The 18568-nt window shown below is 35.2% G+C and overlaps 1 protein-coding gene across 1 annotated transcript; it reads left to right on the forward strand.

The window, feature by feature from the left end:
• Positions 1 to 842: 842 nt before the first annotated feature.
• Positions 843 to 18078, forward strand: rec (minichromosome maintenance 8 factor recombination-defective). Its single transcript, XM_088257982.1, has 14 exons — positions 843 to 1229; positions 2121 to 2353; positions 4155 to 4242; positions 5385 to 5516; positions 6125 to 6240; positions 7714 to 7818; positions 8773 to 8919; positions 9719 to 9938; positions 11050 to 11335; positions 13263 to 13353; positions 13986 to 14113; positions 15387 to 15609; positions 16096 to 16257; positions 17729 to 18078. Exons 1-14 carry the CDS (start codon positions 992 to 994, stop codon positions 17921 to 17923), a joined length of 2364 nt encoding a protein of 787 aa, XP_088114108.1. The 5' UTR covers positions 843 to 991; the 3' UTR covers positions 17924 to 18078.
• The last annotated feature ends 490 nt before the right edge of the window (positions 18079 to 18568 follow it).

The raw sequence follows: 18568 nt of genomic DNA on the forward strand, positions 1-18568 counted from the left end.
TCAAACCCTTATCCGCATCCTTATGGTGCATAGGGCACTACATCATAAAAACGCAGTGTTATCTTGATCGTAAACACGTGAAGAAAAGTTGATCAGCCCTCCGCATCAAGTATCAGTCCAGGGTAATATGGAATAAATATTAGAGTGAAAAAATCACTTATATTTATTTCACCCCCCTAAAAATCAAACCTGGGACATCCAGAATTGTAGCCGAGTGTGCTGACCATCACACTACGGAGACGAATAAAAAATAAAAATTACAACAGAAGTTACAGTAAAATTAGAAATATCAGATGCCACTGCATATGCCAAGTTTTATTGAATCAATCGATTTAGAATGCAAATTGTTTTAATATTTTTCACACCAGACATGAAAAAATCACAATTTGAAATTATAATAACCATTAATTAGCATTAAAATATATAAAGCATTTATGAATGCGTGATAGACCATCAACTTATAATGAGTATTACATAAAGTCCCCTGCCATTTGAAAACTCAATGAAGACACATTTAAATATATAAAGATACGATGAAAATAAATAAAATAATATCCGTGATGCTTTTTTCCCTTCATCGCAGTCAATTATAAGCATTATTAAAAGTAGATACTTTCTTTAGCTTGTGCGAGCGTCTAGTGAACTTTTCAATTATTTGAACGAACTGCTTAAATTTCCCGGTTTTTTATTCAAAAATCTGTGGCAACGTCAAATAAAACGTCAACAAAATAATCCAACATCTAATTTAAATTTTCAAAGTGTGACGGTCAACTTAGTTTATTTTGTTAAATTAATTTTCAGCTTTTTGACTGTAATCATCAATGTGAACGGTTTTCAGATACAAAAATGTTATATTCGTGTTTTGTTCAGTAATATCAGCTCCTAACCAATGTGAATACCTTATTTTCGTCCTAAAATTTGGAGCCATTGTTTCTTTTATCAATCAACATATTATGCAAATATGAATTAAGACGTGTTCAGTATTTGCGTAATGAGTTTTAATAGTAGAGGTAGGGGACCTGCTAGGGGAAGAGGTTGGAATAATTATTATGGTAGAGGTAGAGGCAACCGAAGGGGAAACAGCGCTCCTAGCGTTGCCGCTTCGAGTCACGAAGCGAATACTTCGAGATGTTCATCTCAAGCTTCTTCCAGACAAAGGGTGATATCTTTAATGCTGGATCGTAATCAAGGGCCATACAAAGCCTGGCCCCTTTATCATCCTCAGGAAGGTTCGTATGAATATAATAACAATAGTTTACACTTTAAAATAAAATAAGTCTGTTGTTTTAACCTGGGCTGTGGAGTCGGAAAAAAACACGACTCCGACTCCGATTCCTATATTTACCAACAACATGAATCCGACTCAAAAAAGCTCTATTTATCAGGTTGTTTCCTACCTTTGCATATAGTTTTTTTTTGTTATTACAAAGGAAACGTACTTCTGATCCCTGCTATTACAAAAATAAATGGAGAAATTTAGAGAATTTTGTTTATTTATTTATTGTAACTGCAGACAGTTGGTAGGATTCCATATTAAATTGTTGGGTAATATACCCAAAATTGAACAAGATTTATTGGATTGAATTCTACATTTATTTATGTACATGTTAATATGCGACGCGTTTCGTCTTATTAAGACATTATCAAACACTCTGTGTATCACATCGAGTGTTTGATAATGTCTTAATAAGACGAAACGCGTCATGTTTTAACATATACATCAATAAATGTAGAATTCAATCCAATAAACCTTGTTTAATTTTGGACATATTACCCAACAATTTTGTTTATATAATGCAATGATATCAACATGTGGATGTGACCAATGCAGAACGATGACTGGCAAAAAAATGCGCGCAAATTGCGTACAAACAAAAGGAGAAACAAATGCTACTTTTTTTTCGACATGAGAAAGAAGGAGACAAACAAATTTTTGTAGAATTTATGCATTAAATGGATGTCGGTGATTCACCATATCGGTGCGACTTGCACCCGCAAGTTTAATATTCGTACACACATTTTAATTTTAACGAAAAAGTAGTCAGAGTCACTTGTTTTTTACAAGTTCTACTCCGATTTAACAGCCCTGGTTTTAACTTTACATATCCCTTCTCTTTTAGAGTATCAAGAACAATCTGAAACTGTTGCTAAAGTCAAAGCGATGGAGGCTTACATTTTAAAGAATAAATCATCTTTTCAACTTGACAACATTGACGATAATAAATGTATCCCATTGGATTTAAATCATGTTTTGAATGACAATGAATTTAATCTATCATGGTTAACATTTAATAAAGATTTAACTGATAACCCCCAGCATACACTGAATTGTATTGGACTTGCGGCTCACAAGGTAATATTATGTTATAAAGTATCTTCTTCTTTTTCTTCTTCTTTTTGTAGATCCTAGGGATCTGTTTGTGCCTCCGCATGTCGCTCTTGGGATGTTGACTCCCAGCTGTCTTTCCATCTTTTCGGAGGTCTGTCTGGGGGTCTGCGTCCTTCAGGGTTACCTTGGAGGGTGATACGCGGAAGTCTGTCTTCTGACATTCTGTTTATATGTTCATTCCAGTATCGCCTTTGTTGTCATCCCCACCTCACGATATCCTCCGTCTTACACATGCTCCGGAGGTCAGTATTTCTTACTTGGTCTCGCAATGTGTTTCCGGTTATGAATCGGAGAGTCTTTATCTCGGAGGTTCGAAGTCGAGATTTTGTTCTGGAAGTATCTGCTCTTGCCTCAATCCCATAAGTGGCTATTGGTCGAACACATGTTTTGTGTATTTTCATTTTACTTTCTATTGTCATGTGTTTGTTCCTCCACACCGAGTTTCTGAGGCATCCGGATATAACTGCAACCTTGATTATTTGTTTCTGAGTCTCACCATATAAGTTTATAAATGTTTTTTACTAATAATTTATAAATTATGTTACATATTATTATTTTGTTTATATTCATATTGCCTTTTAAATACCGTAGAACCCCTCTGACCAACCTGTCACCTTTGGGACTGAGAGTATGGTCGTAACACCAAAAAGGTCAGGTTATCATAAAATACAAAAAAAATACCAATTTACAGTGGAATACACAATCTCTGAATCCAAAAATTACAGTATGCGTTGTTCTCTACATTTAAAATAATGCAATGAATCGCACAAAAGCTGTTATTATATTGAAAAAGAGCAATACAAATAAATATATAACTATACACACATAAAAATTTGAGGTAGCCTATCGTTAAAAAAAGTAAATTAAAATTAAATTTTTATTCAACAAGTTCCGCTCAAGCATGATCGGATCAACCGGAGTAGCAATTTAATTTTTTGTTTTTTTTTTTTTAAAAAAAGGGAAATATTGGTGTTTTTATTGTTTACACAATTATTTCAATTTCTGTGAGCCTAAGCGGCTCATTATTAGAAATAGGTATCAAATTGTGGTAAGAGTGGGTTCGAACCGAAATATTCGGAGTCCGCGACTCTAACCGTGGGATCACAACCCGACACATGTTTATTTGTTTATTTTTACAATATGTACACAGTAAACAGTTACAAAAAACATATATTTAAATTATTTTTTAATGTTTTTATAGAATATTTTTCTACTTGTAATTATGTATAATATATTCTGAAAAGCAAAAAAAAAATTAAATAAAGAAAAAAATATCTTTCTTTATTTGCAAACAACATTTGCATTTATTAATACATCGTTGTCGAGCAGTTTTTTCATCAACCCTGACCCTTATTAGCATACTAATAAGGGACGCATACTAAGCATGAGTAACCACAAACCCAATTCCAATCTATACAATGTTATTTGGCGTCTCTTGCGCTCTACCAAAATTAAGCAAATAAAATGCCTATAAGCGTCTCCTGCTCTCTACCGACAGTATTTGAAAGATGCTTCTAAGCATTTTCCGCTCAAACAATGTGTTAACTGCTAAATGTATTTTAAAGAAGTCCAATAGGTTAAGATGCTCATCTAAGATACAATATGCATCCCATTACAAACTTCTATTTTGGCTTTGTTGAAATGATACTGGCTTTATAAGTTACAGGGAATGATCTCGTACAGATATATTCAATCATTACATTTCCTTCTAGCTTCTAATGTTTTAAAGTCAATCATAGTTTTATTAGCATTAAAATTTTTACAGACATTTGAACTAGAAGAAAAGATTCAAATTCGACCCATGAATCATCAACCTGTGGTACCTTTGACGAGTTTAAAAGTTAATTATTTTGGTAAGTGTCTTTTTTTAAATTTCTTAACTTTTTCATAGATATGTCAATATCATAAGAATTTTTTTTAAATCGTCCATTTAAAAAAAATATAAATAATTAATATTTTCACACAATCTCAAATGTATATTTTTCTTAATGTAAGCTACTTTTGAAATTTGATATTTAAGTACATATGTACAAACATATTTAAGTATTTCAAATACTTGGTCATGGTCATAAGTACATAAGTTGGAATAATCGTCAGGTATGTATGAGGAGATGCACAAATGTGGAAGAGGCAATTGTTTGCAAAGACAGATTGGTGTTGCGTTCTATTTCTCCGCCTACCCTGCAGAGAAGTGGTGTGATGGTCAGTTAGTTTGTTAGTTTTTAAATAATAGGAGCTTTATAGATTCCTGGGAAGAATCTAAAACTAACTAACTAACTAACCATCACACCGCTTCCCCGCAGGGGTAGGCAGAGAGAATCGAACGCCACACCACTCTGTCTTTGCAAACATTCTTTGCCTCTTCTACATTCATGCATCTCCTAATACATACTCGACGATTATTACGACTCCTGACCCGGTCGCTTTCAAGTATTTGACATACTTGATTGTGCCAAGTTTTCCTCGGTCTTCCTCTGCTTCTTTTTCTCTCATACAGATATATTCAATCATTTTATTTAGAATGAAAACTTTGTTTAACAACCCATTATATTAATTCATTGGATGAATCGCATTGTTGTCAGCAAACTTCATACTCTTCTACTCTTAGTTGATTTTTAAACCTTGTATTTTTCTTTATCGAAGTATCAGAATACAAATGTTATATCTGCAATAAAATAATTTGTAAATTTGATATTTTATGTTCTAAATTGTATTGGTATTCATATTTCCATATCCTATTTGTGCAAATATACACTATTCTGCCAAAACAATGAGCCTAACTAACTAACTAACCATAATGCCGCTTCCCCGCAGGGGTAGGCAGAGAGAATAGAACGCCACACCACTCTGTCTTTGCAAATATTCTTCGCCTCTTCCACGTTCATGCATCTCCTCATACATACCCATCGATTGTTTCGACTCCTAGCCACAAGTATTTGGCATACCTGATCGTGCAATGGGTTAACTTTGTAAATTAATTTCTTTCTTTCCTTAGGGAAATTGGTTACAATCAGAGGAACCGTGATTCGAGTGGGAAGTCCCGGACTTCTTTGCACTTCTATGGCATTCCAGTGTACATCATGCCAGGGAACACAAGCTCTCGTCCAACCTCAGGGAGTTAATACGGGTGAATTGCAATGTCAATTTTTTATTTCTGAAGAATATCTGTCTTAAAATATATATGTATATTTTTTAAAATTTGAAATGGCTTTCTTTACATATGTAAGGTTATATTCACTACTAGTATAGGAGCTATCTTATGGGACAAAGAATAAATCAACGCTATGAAGGGTGTGAAAAATATGCTGTTTTTAATATCGTAGTCATACAGGAGAAAGTTACCATTGCATTTTTTTACAAAAACGTGATCATTGACTATTTGATATCTTACTAGCTAAATATTGCCCTGAAAAAATCCCAAAGTGATTTCAAAACTTGGAAGTATAATATATTGACTTGTTGAAAATGACTAACTGCATTGATGTTTATTTTCTTGCCAAGCAAAAGTGACTTAAATGGCCGTCCTGAACATTTTACGCTTTGTCAGTTGGTCACTTTCTCCTGTATGACTACGATATGTTAACACATTGTTATCAGGCTGTTTTCTCATCAACCCAGTCCTCATTATACTCAAACAGGCCTGTCAATTAACAAATGCATTTGAAATATCTAGAGTCGATTATTATAAAAATATTTTTACTTGTACTGTAATTGTTATTTTAATATTGTTAATAGTACCATCTGTTTGCTGCTCGTGCCATAGTGTCGGCAAGTTTGAACCATTGCAGTCATCTCCGTTCACCATCACCATTGACTGCCAGACAGCCAGGATTCAAGAAACACAGGCCCAGGTGTGACTTGTTTATGAATATATCCAATCGTGAAAAAAAAACATGTTTTCTTTCGTTAGCATGGAGTTGTACAGAGGCTTTTTTTTCCGTCCGCCTCTGCAGTTTAGTGCTCAGCATGTTTGGCTACCGTGCTAGAGTTCCTGGGTTCGATTCCCTGGGGCTCAAAATAAAAGTGATTTTTCACTATAAAATTTATTTAATATTACCTTAGGGTGGTGACTGTCCGGAGCCATTTCGTCGTAACGTAATACTTTACGATGCGAGCATTCAGGCAGTCAGTACAGCGTGCTGAGCGCTCCATCCATAGTTTCAGATGCTCGCCGCGAGCGATGTTACGACGAAATGCTCAGGTCAGTCGCCACCCTTAGACTAGTACCTGAACCTAAGGGCTGATCACCTTTCCGTTGTATATTTAACGATCAAGATAACACTGCTTCTATACGATGCAGTGCCTTGTCCACCTTCTGCATTATTGTCCTCATTCATGTGGGTCATGACCATCCTCTATCTTCTTCTTCTATGCATGTCATGTCAGGTCCCCCTGACGTCGACTATTACTTGAGAGTAAATGTCCTAGTCTTGAGAAGCTCTAAACAGCGAATCGACGGTCCTAATCCCTGTCCAATCACATTTATTCCGGAGCCAGGAGATCTGTCTTCTGCCCACACCTTGTCGACCTTCTATTTTGTTTTTTATGATAAGTTGCCATTTATATCTCCCAATCATAAAAAACACCTCTGTCCTCAAAACATTATGTATAGTTGTCCTCCACCTCTTTTAACACACCGCCATCCGCATTACTCCAACAACTGATGAACTTGTGTCAGCCCCTATTTGATTGGTCCATCTAGTTATCGATCTTCCCCTTCTTCCACTACTTTCGACCCCTTCCATGATCATTAACTTTACAAGGCTGGTATGGTTTCTTCTGGCGATGTATCCAAAAAACTGAAGGACTATCAAATGGACAGAAGAAGTCCGTCATCTATATTTAATTAATTAATTAATTAAACCATATCCGCTCCCTAGGTGGAGCGTATGGAGTCCACAAACTGTCTCCAGGCTTTTCTGTCGGCTGCCAGCTCCCTTGCATCCTCCCAAGTCAGATCCGCGTCCCAAAGTTCTGATGAGAACTGCCGACGATTAGTCAGCAGTGGTCGTCCTGGGCGGCGCGAACCTGATGCCTTGTAAAAGAGGCAAGCTTGATTAAGGCTCTCAGGAGTCATGGGGAGTACATGGCCAAGCCAACTGAGTTGCCTTTTCTTGACGACAGTTGTGACCAAGATTTGCTGTGTCCTACGCCTTATCTCTTCATTCCTAACAAAGTCAAACCATCGCACGCCTAAAATTCTCCGCAGACATCTATATTTAGCTCTTTTATATCTATTTTTATAGCTCTATGCACCATCGGGTAGGGAAAATGATTAGGGCTATTTTTCAGAATAAAAATAACCTTTATCTTGATTTTTCTAGGGTGTATCAGGGTCCATTCCTCGTAGTGTGGAAGTTGAATTGCAGGCAGATCTCGTAGGAACAGCGTGTCCTGGAGACTTGCTTTCTGTCACTGGCATAGTTCAGGTACATGAATATATTCTTTATTATTTTTAATCTATTATGAATATTGTCACCCTAGTCCAAAAGCTGTACATCTCTATTTTTCAGTTTTCATCAACATGCGATGAATAAGGTCCCAAGATTAAAATTTAAAATTGCATATTTACCTCAAATTATAAATTTTATAGATATTTAACTACAATAAAAACCAGTTTAGTAATAATATAAATAGAATTAGATACTAATTCTAAACTTTTAGAATGTTGGGATTGACCTGGCGATATGTACATAATTTATTATGTAAACATACTACATATAATATATTCAAAAGGAATAAATTTACCAGCAGTACATATTGCAAGGTTCATCAATTAATTTTCCATCAAAAAAATGAATTACACATTAAAATAAGGATTTGTGCTAAAATACGTCAAAGAGATACATAAAATAATCAGGATTTATCAGGGAAAATTAGTTATAAGCTCTTTCATTATTGACATTTGAATATATCTCAATTATTTTAAGATGAAATTTCACCTGGTAAATACCGCTTTATTATTCAAATCTATTGTGACACGTGTTTCGATGCATTTCGCATCATTTTTAAATATTGTATACGAAATGCATCAAATCATGTCTATTTTAAGGAATAGTGATATTTACCAAGTAAAATTGAAATAAAATGGATAGATATTACTACAAAGTGACTGTCTAAACAATTAATGAAATTAACAAAAAATAGAATGTCACCATCTAGACTCCCCCACATTGCGCTGCACGGCCAACCCCAAGGTAATAAATGGCTCCCGGGCAGGCCACCAAAGAGATGAATTGACAGCTGGGAATCAACATCGCAGAAGGGTAATCCCTGTTAAAAACAGGCCACAAAGCGTACACCAAGCAGAAAGAAGAACAAAAAATAATTGATATTAATAATTGGTTTTATTTAGTATATGGTTTTTTGTTTATTTTTTAAAGGTACGGGGTGAAGTAAGAGGGGGGGAAGATGGGAAAAAAGCAGCTCGACTGATGCAGCTTTATATAGAAGCTGTATCTGTCAACAGCCAAAGGACGTTAAATCATCCTAACCTCACCTTTACGTTAAACGATTATAATGCCATTAAGGTCAGTCCACGTTTGTATGTGATTTCTCAATCACTTTAATTTGTCCGGGAGTGTGGCCGTACATGGTCCTCCAAACAAAACTTTCCTCAAAGAAGTATAGGTCTACATGAACGGCCGCACTTACATCTAAAGCCCTGTGACATAATATAAAATGACACTCTTACTGCTATCTGTGGTTATATTTAAACAATAAATCTACTCTCCTTGTCCCTTGTCCGCTTCTGTAGTGTAGTAGTCAGCACGTTCGGCTGCCGTACTGGAGGTCCCGGATTCGAATCCGAGGGGAAGGTTAAATAAAGTGATTTTTTCACTCTAATATTTATTCAATGTTACCCTGGACTGGTACCTGAAACGGAGGGCTGATCACCTTTCCTTCATGTGTTAATTAATGTTCAAAATAACACTGCGTTTATATGATGCGGTGTCCTATGCACCATCGGGCGTAGATGAGGGTTTGAAGAAGAAGAAATCTACTCTACAGATTATTTTTCTCTTTTACGCACGATATTTTACCTATAAAATAAAAATAAATCAATTTTGTGTGATATCTTCGTAATAACGCTGTCAAAGAAAACCCATGATATAAAATTTTGATAATTTTCACGTAAAACGTGTTGACTGGTGTAAATATTTTTTTATTCAAGAAAATATAGCATTGACTTTGATAAAATATTATACAAATTTTGAAAAAGAAAGAAAAAAAAAATTATACAGTTTTGTGTACAGAAACTCGCTCCCGAACAGGGTAAATTCTGTCAAAGCTAGTATAATTTATCTTATTTTCATTTTGGTTTTTTAGGAGATTAACAGTTCAGAAAATGTTTTCCGTCTTATCGTCCAGTCACTCTGCCCGTCCATATTCGGTCAGGAGATGGTAAAAGCCGGTCTGATTCTCGGTTTGTTTGGTGGAACCGAAGTGGAAGGAGGCAGCAGAGCTAATCCTCACGTACTCATTGTTGGTGATCCGGGATTGGGTAAATCACAAATGCTACAGGCCGCTACTCTGGCCGCACCAAGAGGTAACACTTAATAAAAACTATATTTTTTTCAATTCAATTCAATTTATTTATTTCACTTAACATATACAGTGAAACCTCTATCTATCGTTCCTCGAATAATCGTTTTCCCGGATGTGTCGTTTATTTCTTCTACCCCAAATTAATTTCATACAAAAATAGATCGCATCGATCGTTTCTATTCACTGTTTTACCGCATTCATCGTTTGAATTATGCTACATATTTGATGTAATTTGTCTGTTTTTTTTTTTAATTTTTTTAATTTTCTCAATTTGTTACATTCCACGACAATATTTCAACATGTGGAACAGACTATCAAAAGCTTGTGTGATAGATACAGCAGAAGAAGTCTCAAGATCTTTGGGTTCTGTTCAACTTTGTATTTTTTATTATTATTTTTTTTTAATAAATACATTTATTTACATCTAAAACTTGTATTCTTTAAATGTCAACCTACCAATGGTTATGCAGATTGGGAGGACGGTATTTTTACTGGATTGTATGTCCTTGTGTATTGACTTCTTTATCCCGCATTCATTGTTTTCCCGTATTTATAGTTTATTTCAATAGGTCCCTTTAAAAACGATAGAGGTTTCACTGTACATTACAAACTATAAAAAATTTAAATCGTATACATTAAAATAAATTAAAACATATATGCAAGAACTATTGCTAAAGGTGTAGAAGAATCCCGCTTCGGAAAACTCCTTCAGACACGTGGAATAGATCAATATCCAATGAGATATTGTTCAACAGCGGTAGCTCTTCCTACAGGCATAACCATCGGCAGGTTGGTCCTGTGTATAGGAATGTGAAACAATCTATGTCGACGCTGTCTTAGGTAACTATCGGGAACATACAAACCAATGTTCCGGATTATTTCAGGATTATCGATCAAACCGCGCAACAAAAATAAAAATTAAAAACTAAAATAAAATAAATCTTCTTCTTTAAAACCTTATCCGCGCCCGATGGTGCATAGCGTGCGATGACTATAATGTGTAAAGATAACTTTCACTTTATTTTGAAAATGTATTTTGAAAGTCTTTCCTAGTTTTTTTTTTACTTATTATATTTTACTTTTTATTTTTTTCAACTATTTTGTTGATTCAGGTGTGTACGTGTGCGGCAACGCGTGCACCGCGAGCGGGCTGACGGTGTCACTGTCGCGCGCGGAGGGCGGCGGGTTCGCGCTGGAGGCGGGCGCGCTGGTACTGGCGGACCGCGGCGCCTGCTGCGTGGACGAGCTGGACAAGCTGGGTGCGGCGGGGCACGGCGCGCTGCTGGAGGCCATGGAGCAGGGCACGGTGAGCGTGGCACGCGGGGGCGTTGTGTGCCGCCTGGCCGCCAGCCCCACCCTGCTCGCCGCCGCCAACCCAACCCACGGCCACATGGACAGGTGGGGTGCTATGTGCTAAGGCGGTGGAAGATGATCAGTAATAGCCCCACCCACGGTCACATGGACAGGTGGGATGCTATGTGCTAAGGCGGTGGAAGATGATCAGTAATAGCCTCATCCACGGTCACATGGACAGGTGGGGTGCTATGTGCTAAGGTGGTAGAAGATGATCAATAATAGCCTCATCCACGGTCACATGGACAGGTGGGGTGCTATGTGCTAAGGTGGTGGAAGATGATCAGTAATAGCCCCACCCACGGTCACATGGACAGGTGGAGTGCTATGTGCTAAGGCAGTGGAAGATGATCAGAATAGCCCCACCCACAGTCACATGGATAGGTAGGACGAGGGAACCTCTAGCCCAAATCATAGTTGTGGAATTTACACACTAGTTTGTACTTTAACTTACATGCCCCGCTGACAGAGTGGGACTTTGAAAGCATTAGTTTTTAAAAAAAAAATTGTTTATCTTGACCGCGGAAAACTTTGCATGATGGATTAAATACCGTAATAATACTCTTTCACTTTAATATTTATTCAATACTACCCTGGACTGCTACCTGAAGCGGAGGGCTGATCACCTTTCCTTCATGTGTTAACGATCAAGATAATACTGCTTACATATGATGCAGTGCCCTATGCACCATCGGGTGCAGATAAGACAGTAATAATAATAATATTCAAAAACAAAAAAAGAATAGTTTTTTTTTTAGAAATGGGTCCGAATGGAAACCAAGAGTTTCTATACCGGACCTGGGAATGAAGCGAGAGCTTTCAGAGACCAAATCAATATACATTATGTACAAAAAGTACCGGAAACTGAAAAAAAAACACAAACAAACACAAGTGCAATACAGCTATTTTAATGTTTAATCCAATCCTCTATACACTGCTCGTAAGCCGCCGACGCTATCTCCTTCAGCGAGTCTTGTTTTATTGGTTTCGGCTTATTATCATAGCGCCATTCTTAGGATTGACAACTTGTTTGCATATCGTACTTGTTTCGTCTCCAGTTATGATACGTTTAATGAAGTATGCATCACTATCTGCTCTGAAAACCATGTCAAGAGCAACCTGCTTCCGATGCTCTTTTTGAAGAACATTCAGCTTGTTCGGAACCAGTCTTGAAGCGACGCATTTCATGCCCAAAATATCACTCAAAATACCATGAGCTGACATTGTTGTAACACCAAATATAACTCAAAATGCCATGAGCTGATATTATCGTAACACCAAATATCACTCAAAATGCCATGAGCTGACATTGTTGTAACACCAAATATCACTCAAAATGCCATGAGCTAACATTGTTGTAACACCAAATATCACTCAAAATGCCATGAGCTGACATTGTTGTAACACCAAATATAACTCAAAATGCCATGAGCTGATATTATCGTAACACCAAATATCACTCAAAATGCCATGAGCTGACATTGTTGTAACACCAAATATCACTCAAAATGCCATGAGCTAACATTGTTGTAACACCAAATATCACTCAAAATGCCATGAGCTGACATTGTTGTAACACCAACCTGAAGACAAAAAAATTACCGATTCCTTTTAATCGGTAATTTTTGTATGTTATGTATTATTTCTTGTAATGTTTTTCTGAGTTATTGTGGTATGTATTTTGTTTGCACTCCTTGGTAATGTTGTGGGAATCGCAGTACCCAACATCTGAGGTGACAATTTATGGTTCTTGGTATTGTACCATCTTGTATTTTTCACAAGCTTGACTATAAGGAGTATCTTGATTAATTTTGAAGTCAGTAGTTAATTATAAGTTAAGGAAGGGTCCGATGTCTCGCAAAGAAAACAAATGTGAGTTGAGGGTATGGAAGTCTCTACATAATCCTTGTATATTTTTTTGTGAAAGAAATAATAAATAATAAAGAGTAACACTTAATATCTTTATTTGCAGATCTAAAACTGTACTGGAAAATTTGCATATGAGTGGACCACTTTTATCACGTTTCGATTTAGTTTTTGTTCTCCTGGATCGACCGAATGAGGTTTGTGATATACAATGTTACCAGAATTATTAGAAATGAAAAAATTATATTGTATAATATTTATGTACATTAACTTATGTTTAATTTTCATTTACATATCGGTATTTACGATGTAAACAATCTCAAATCAATAACTTCAAATGTTTAGGAGAGACAATCGTTACCCGATTGTAGAACTGTCCTAACTGAAATTTTACAGGAGAAGCAATCAAACTTTTAAAACTGAATTCTCCCAACATTTAGTAGTACATATTTTCTTTTGAATGATTTATTATGTTTGAATAGCTATTTATTTGATTCAAGAACTTTCTGCAAAATAAAATCAGTTACATAAAGTACATAATACATGTTAATAATGAAATTGACTTGTATGCAACTTAGGATAGTTCTGCAAACAAGTAACGAAATTAGTGATTTTTTAAAAATATTTGTTGACAATTTTTAAGTAGATGTAAAATTATTGAACATCATAATGTTGTATTCAAAATTTTATGTTTGCTTTCTAATACATAACTGATAATGGCAATTAAAATTCATAAGATATGGTTATTTGTCTCTTCGGAAATTTTAACTAATGATTCTTACCGATATGATAATCACTGAAATGTTATATTATTTGTGTATCATTTCAGCAATTAGATGCTATGCTTTCGGAGCACGTTTTGGCTCTTCAATCTGGTGGAAAGCCAAAGGTTTTTGGAAACGTATCAAACATTTCAGCATCCTGCCCTACAACGCAAATCTCAGACGTTTCTCTAAGGTAAAAATATTACAACACTTTCATTACGAAATATTTTCATGTGATTTGATAATCAAATTATTATAATTTTTTTAATATTGAATAAAATTGATTTCTAATAAACACTTTTTGTAATTTCTTTTTATATATTATACATGTAAGCATTCGCAAAAACCATGTGCGGTTAAAAATCAACAATTTACAAAGTCAGTTGATAAAGACGCACTCACACAGAAGCCGTCTTTAGGTAATGAACTAAAACAACTGCCATGGACTGCAATAAACACTACTCAGTTATCATGTTGATGTGATACATGTATAATCAGTAATACTAATGAATGTTATCATATATCTTGTTTATAAAATGTATGCACTAGCCACTTGACGAGATATTGGTAATATGTATGCGGCTAGCACAGACTCATCAATCAATGTTTTGACTAAGCATAATCATCAATCAATGTGTTGACTAAGCATAATATGTATTATAGGCCCTAAGTTTGGTACGGTCACGGAGATGCATTTTTTGCTAGAAAAATGTGTCACTCAAATACCGTGCAACCTACGGGAGGTCAAGGCTCATTATGGGGTGTAATGCCATTGGAGAGAGAGAGAGAGAAAAAAAGAAACAAAGAAACAAACAAACATAATACAGTATTCGCTCTCTTAACCGGCCTTTATGGGACCGACCTAGGGCCGGATAGCGAAAAAGCATTTAACAATTTTACAAGGAAGAAAAAAAACACATTTTTTTCAAAACACTTAGAAAACAGAACTTTTATTCTGTATTAGAAAACTCACACATTAAAAATTAACATTTCGCAAACTGTAAAAAATGTGTATAGGAAAAAGCCACATATCGATCCAATTTTTTTTTTTGAAAAGAACGCTTACAGTGGATTTTAAAAAATTCCATTCTTTTCTGCTGCTTCTTGTGTTGTATCGACTTTTTAAAAGCGTTACCACGTCATTTTTTTATGAACATTACATCTAGTTGCTACTTGTCTGCGTGTATTTTATGAACATTACATATAGTTGCTACTTGTCTGCGTGTATTTTATGAACATTACATCTAGTTGCTATTTGTCTGCGTGTATATTACATCTAGTTGCTAATTGTCTGCGTGTATTTTATGAACATAACATCTAGTTGCTACTTGTCTGCATCTATTTTTGGCGCGAGGCATTCCTAGAAGAGACTGGTTAAACCGGCGCTGGTTAAGAGAGCGTCTACTTTATTATTTTCTATTTATCACACATATTTTTTTTAACAAATCTGTTTTCATATGTTTCAGTGAAAGGCTAAAGATGCAGTCGGGGGAAGTCGATCCATTACCTCTGGAGATATTGCGAAAGTATATCGCATATGCCCGGAAATATATTCATCCTAAGCTCAGTAAACCGGCAGCTCAGGTACTCAAGGAATTCTTTTTAAATTTGAGAAAGGTGCATCAATCAGTTGCGGGAAACACTCCGGTTACTACAAGACAGCTCGAAGCTTGCGTAAGACTGACACAGGTAAGTTGACTTATAAAAAATGCTGATTTAAAGAAGAAATGTTACAAAACGATGTTTGAATGGTGAAATAAGGAAAGAATGTAAGGCTGAAAAGGGTATTGTTGATATCATTTAGAACATAAATTGAAACTTTAATGTAATTTTTTTTATACTAAATTCTAAATGTCCTACTATTGCATGTGAGTCTGTGCCTAAAAAAGGTATAGAAACCCTCAAAATTCTCTCTTGTAATGTAGAAATTTGCCAATTTTGTATAAACGTGACTCATTTTGCTTGGAAAAACCGTTTTTTTTTAAAACATTTTAAGTTTGTCCAAATACTTGTTTACAAATCTGAGTTTCTCCACTTGGGAGTTATTTTATATTTTTGACATCTCAACATAGATGAAGAAGAATATGGATGTCTGGGTATTTACAGGGCTTATACCCTGTCATAGGCTGTTTAAGTAATCACTTTACTTAATTTCTTTACATAATATAATAAAAGGCCAGAGCTCGTTTGGAACTCCGAGAAGAGGCAACCGCTGATGATGCGAGAGACGTTGTGGAACTGATGAATTACAGTTTAAAAGACACACTATGTGACGAATTTGGATCCATACAAATCAACAGGTCCATGAATGGTTCCGGTATCAGTTCTGGCAGACAAGTGAGTATGATGGATCCCGTTACAAAGTTACATATTTAACATATATTTATTTAAAGAAGATACACTGAAGAATGCCTATTATAGGTGTTTGCATTTTGGAACAGTGTTATAGGAACATATTCCAAAATATTTTATTACTGTTTTCATGCTTTTTTTTTTAAAAATCCTTACCCGCACCCCAGTGGTGCATAGGGCACTGCATCATATAAACGCAGTGTTATCTTGATCGTTAACACATGAAGGAAAGGTGATCAGCCTCCACTTCAGGTACCAGTCCAGGGTAATATTGAATAAATATAGTGAAAAAATCACCTATATTTATTTGATCCCCCCCTGGGAATCGAACCCGGGACCTCCAGAACGGTAGCCGAGCTTGCTGACCATTACACTACGAAGGCGGACATTTATGTTTTTAGTAACGCTCTTTCTTTCATATTGTCTATAATGTTCTCGCCCACTATAAATTTTGTGGCTATCCTTTCATTGTCAGTTGTTCGCACATCAAAGTGTCTGCCAAATCAGCTGTCTCTCTCAAAAGTCATGCTCTCATATCGCTCACTCCTTTCAAGAACGTCATAAATAAAAAAAACTTAATTTTTCAGGAGAACGTTTTTAATGTTTAAAATTATTATACAATGTATTAAAAATAAATATCAAGCCACTTACTGAACTTTTTACTGTGCAACATATCTTTTTAGGAATAACCTGAAAGTTTTTTCTATATTTGAAAAATATTTAGTATATTTAAAAAAATAATTAAACAATACCTTTTCTTCAAAATGCAAAAACAACACTTTCTGCCCTGTAGCGGGTAAATATTAAGATTAAGATATGCCTCTTTTGCTGGGATATAGTACATTTTCTGGGCATTCCGAAAATATGCTCAACTGAAAATTGACAATTTTTGATTTATGACGTTCTTGAAAGGAGTGAGCGATATGTTTTCGCTATTTTTTATTACAATTCATCACAGCAACTTAAAGTGGAGCAAATGTAATGTTTTCTGTAATGTCACCAGGTTGGCAATTCTTAATTCAATTCCTTGGTTGCCAGGTTGCAATCCTAAAAATACCAGGCGGTCCGCTACGTGCATTAAGTGAATTTATTTGCGTGTGTTTGTGTGTACCAGCCATTACAATTAAGTCATACTCTTTGTTTTCAGCTCAAAATTATGCATTTGCAAATAAATAATGTAACCATTTTCATGTCGACAGTTACTAGACCAGTGAATCCAAATCTTTTTTTCATTTACTGCTCTCCGAAAGTTAATGAGTTATCATTGCGCCCTCAGTGTTAGCGTTAGATTCCAATATTTTAAAAACAATCTAAAAAAATCATCTATAAACTTCAAATGCCTATCATAGCAGTTTTAATTTTAATTCAGGGTACTTGAAAATGAGCCATAGGAATGACATTCCAATATATTACCAGATATTTCATCATTTCGCTAAATGTATATTGTATTTTGCAGGTTAAGAAATTTGTTGAAATATTAACAAAGAGGGCAAACAGTTTGGGAAAAGACATATTTTCTAGTGCAGAACTTTGTCAGTTACACAAAGGGATCAATTTATCAGGAAATGCTAAAGACTTGATTGAATCGCTTCATGTTCACGGATATTTACTTTTAAAAAGTCCAGGCATTTACAAAGTTTTAACTGTATAATATTTATTTCAAGTAATAATAAGATGTTCTTTAAAATAGAAATAAAATACTGTTATGTTAAAATGAACATTATTTTTTTACATATTAACAATAAAATGTTATATTTTAGTCCTGTTATGTCGTGATAAATATATTTATTTCATAAAACAATAAAACTCTACATTACTTTATTCATTAATCCTTTTTATAAACTCTAAATGTTTATATTTATAGCCCTAAAGCAGCATTTACAAGAGGCCAATTGCAATGCCAGTCCACTACCACAAAATAACAAAATTCATTTCAAAATTTTACATTCGCGCAAACCAGTAACATAGGCAATTCAACCGGCAAGAACTATTTTCATGAGGTCAATTGCAAAGCCAGTCTATTGAGTGATAAATCCCATCATTATATCAATCGTCAATTATCCAGACCTATTACCTGTACATTGAAAGTTCTCCCAACCGCTTCCTGACAGATCTCTCTTGAAAAGCATATTTATTTTATGAACTAAGTTGCGAAAATTCTTAGAAAATGTAAAACAAAATTATATCCCAATTATACTGTGAATTAACATTTAATAGCTTTCAATATCCCTGTCACTGCCAATCTAAATAAATACAAGTTTGTAAAACCACCACCAAGTGTCTAGAAGTACCCCTG

This window comes from Brachycentrus maculatus, unplaced genomic scaffold (genome assembly GCF_059751285.1).
Source record: "Brachycentrus maculatus isolate JH-2025_06_01 unplaced genomic scaffold, ASM5975128v1 h1tg000089l, whole genome shotgun sequence".
NCBI classification, from domain to species: Eukaryota; Metazoa; Arthropoda; class Insecta; order Trichoptera; family Brachycentridae; genus Brachycentrus; species Brachycentrus maculatus.

Bases quoted from the DNA above. Each gene is read 5' to 3' on its own strand.
- rec (XM_088257982.1), top strand. From the start codon at position 992: ATGAGTTTTAATAGTAGAGGTAGGGGACCTGCTAGGGGAAGAGGTTGG. The intron at 8,920-9,718 runs GTCAGTCCACGT...TTGGTTTTTTAG, and splicing joins ACGATTATAATGCCATTAAG to GAGATTAACAGTTCAGAAAA. The intron at 13,354-13,985 runs GTTTGTGATATA...GTATCATTTCAG, and splicing joins TCCTGGATCGACCGAATGAG to CAATTAGATGCTATGCTTTC.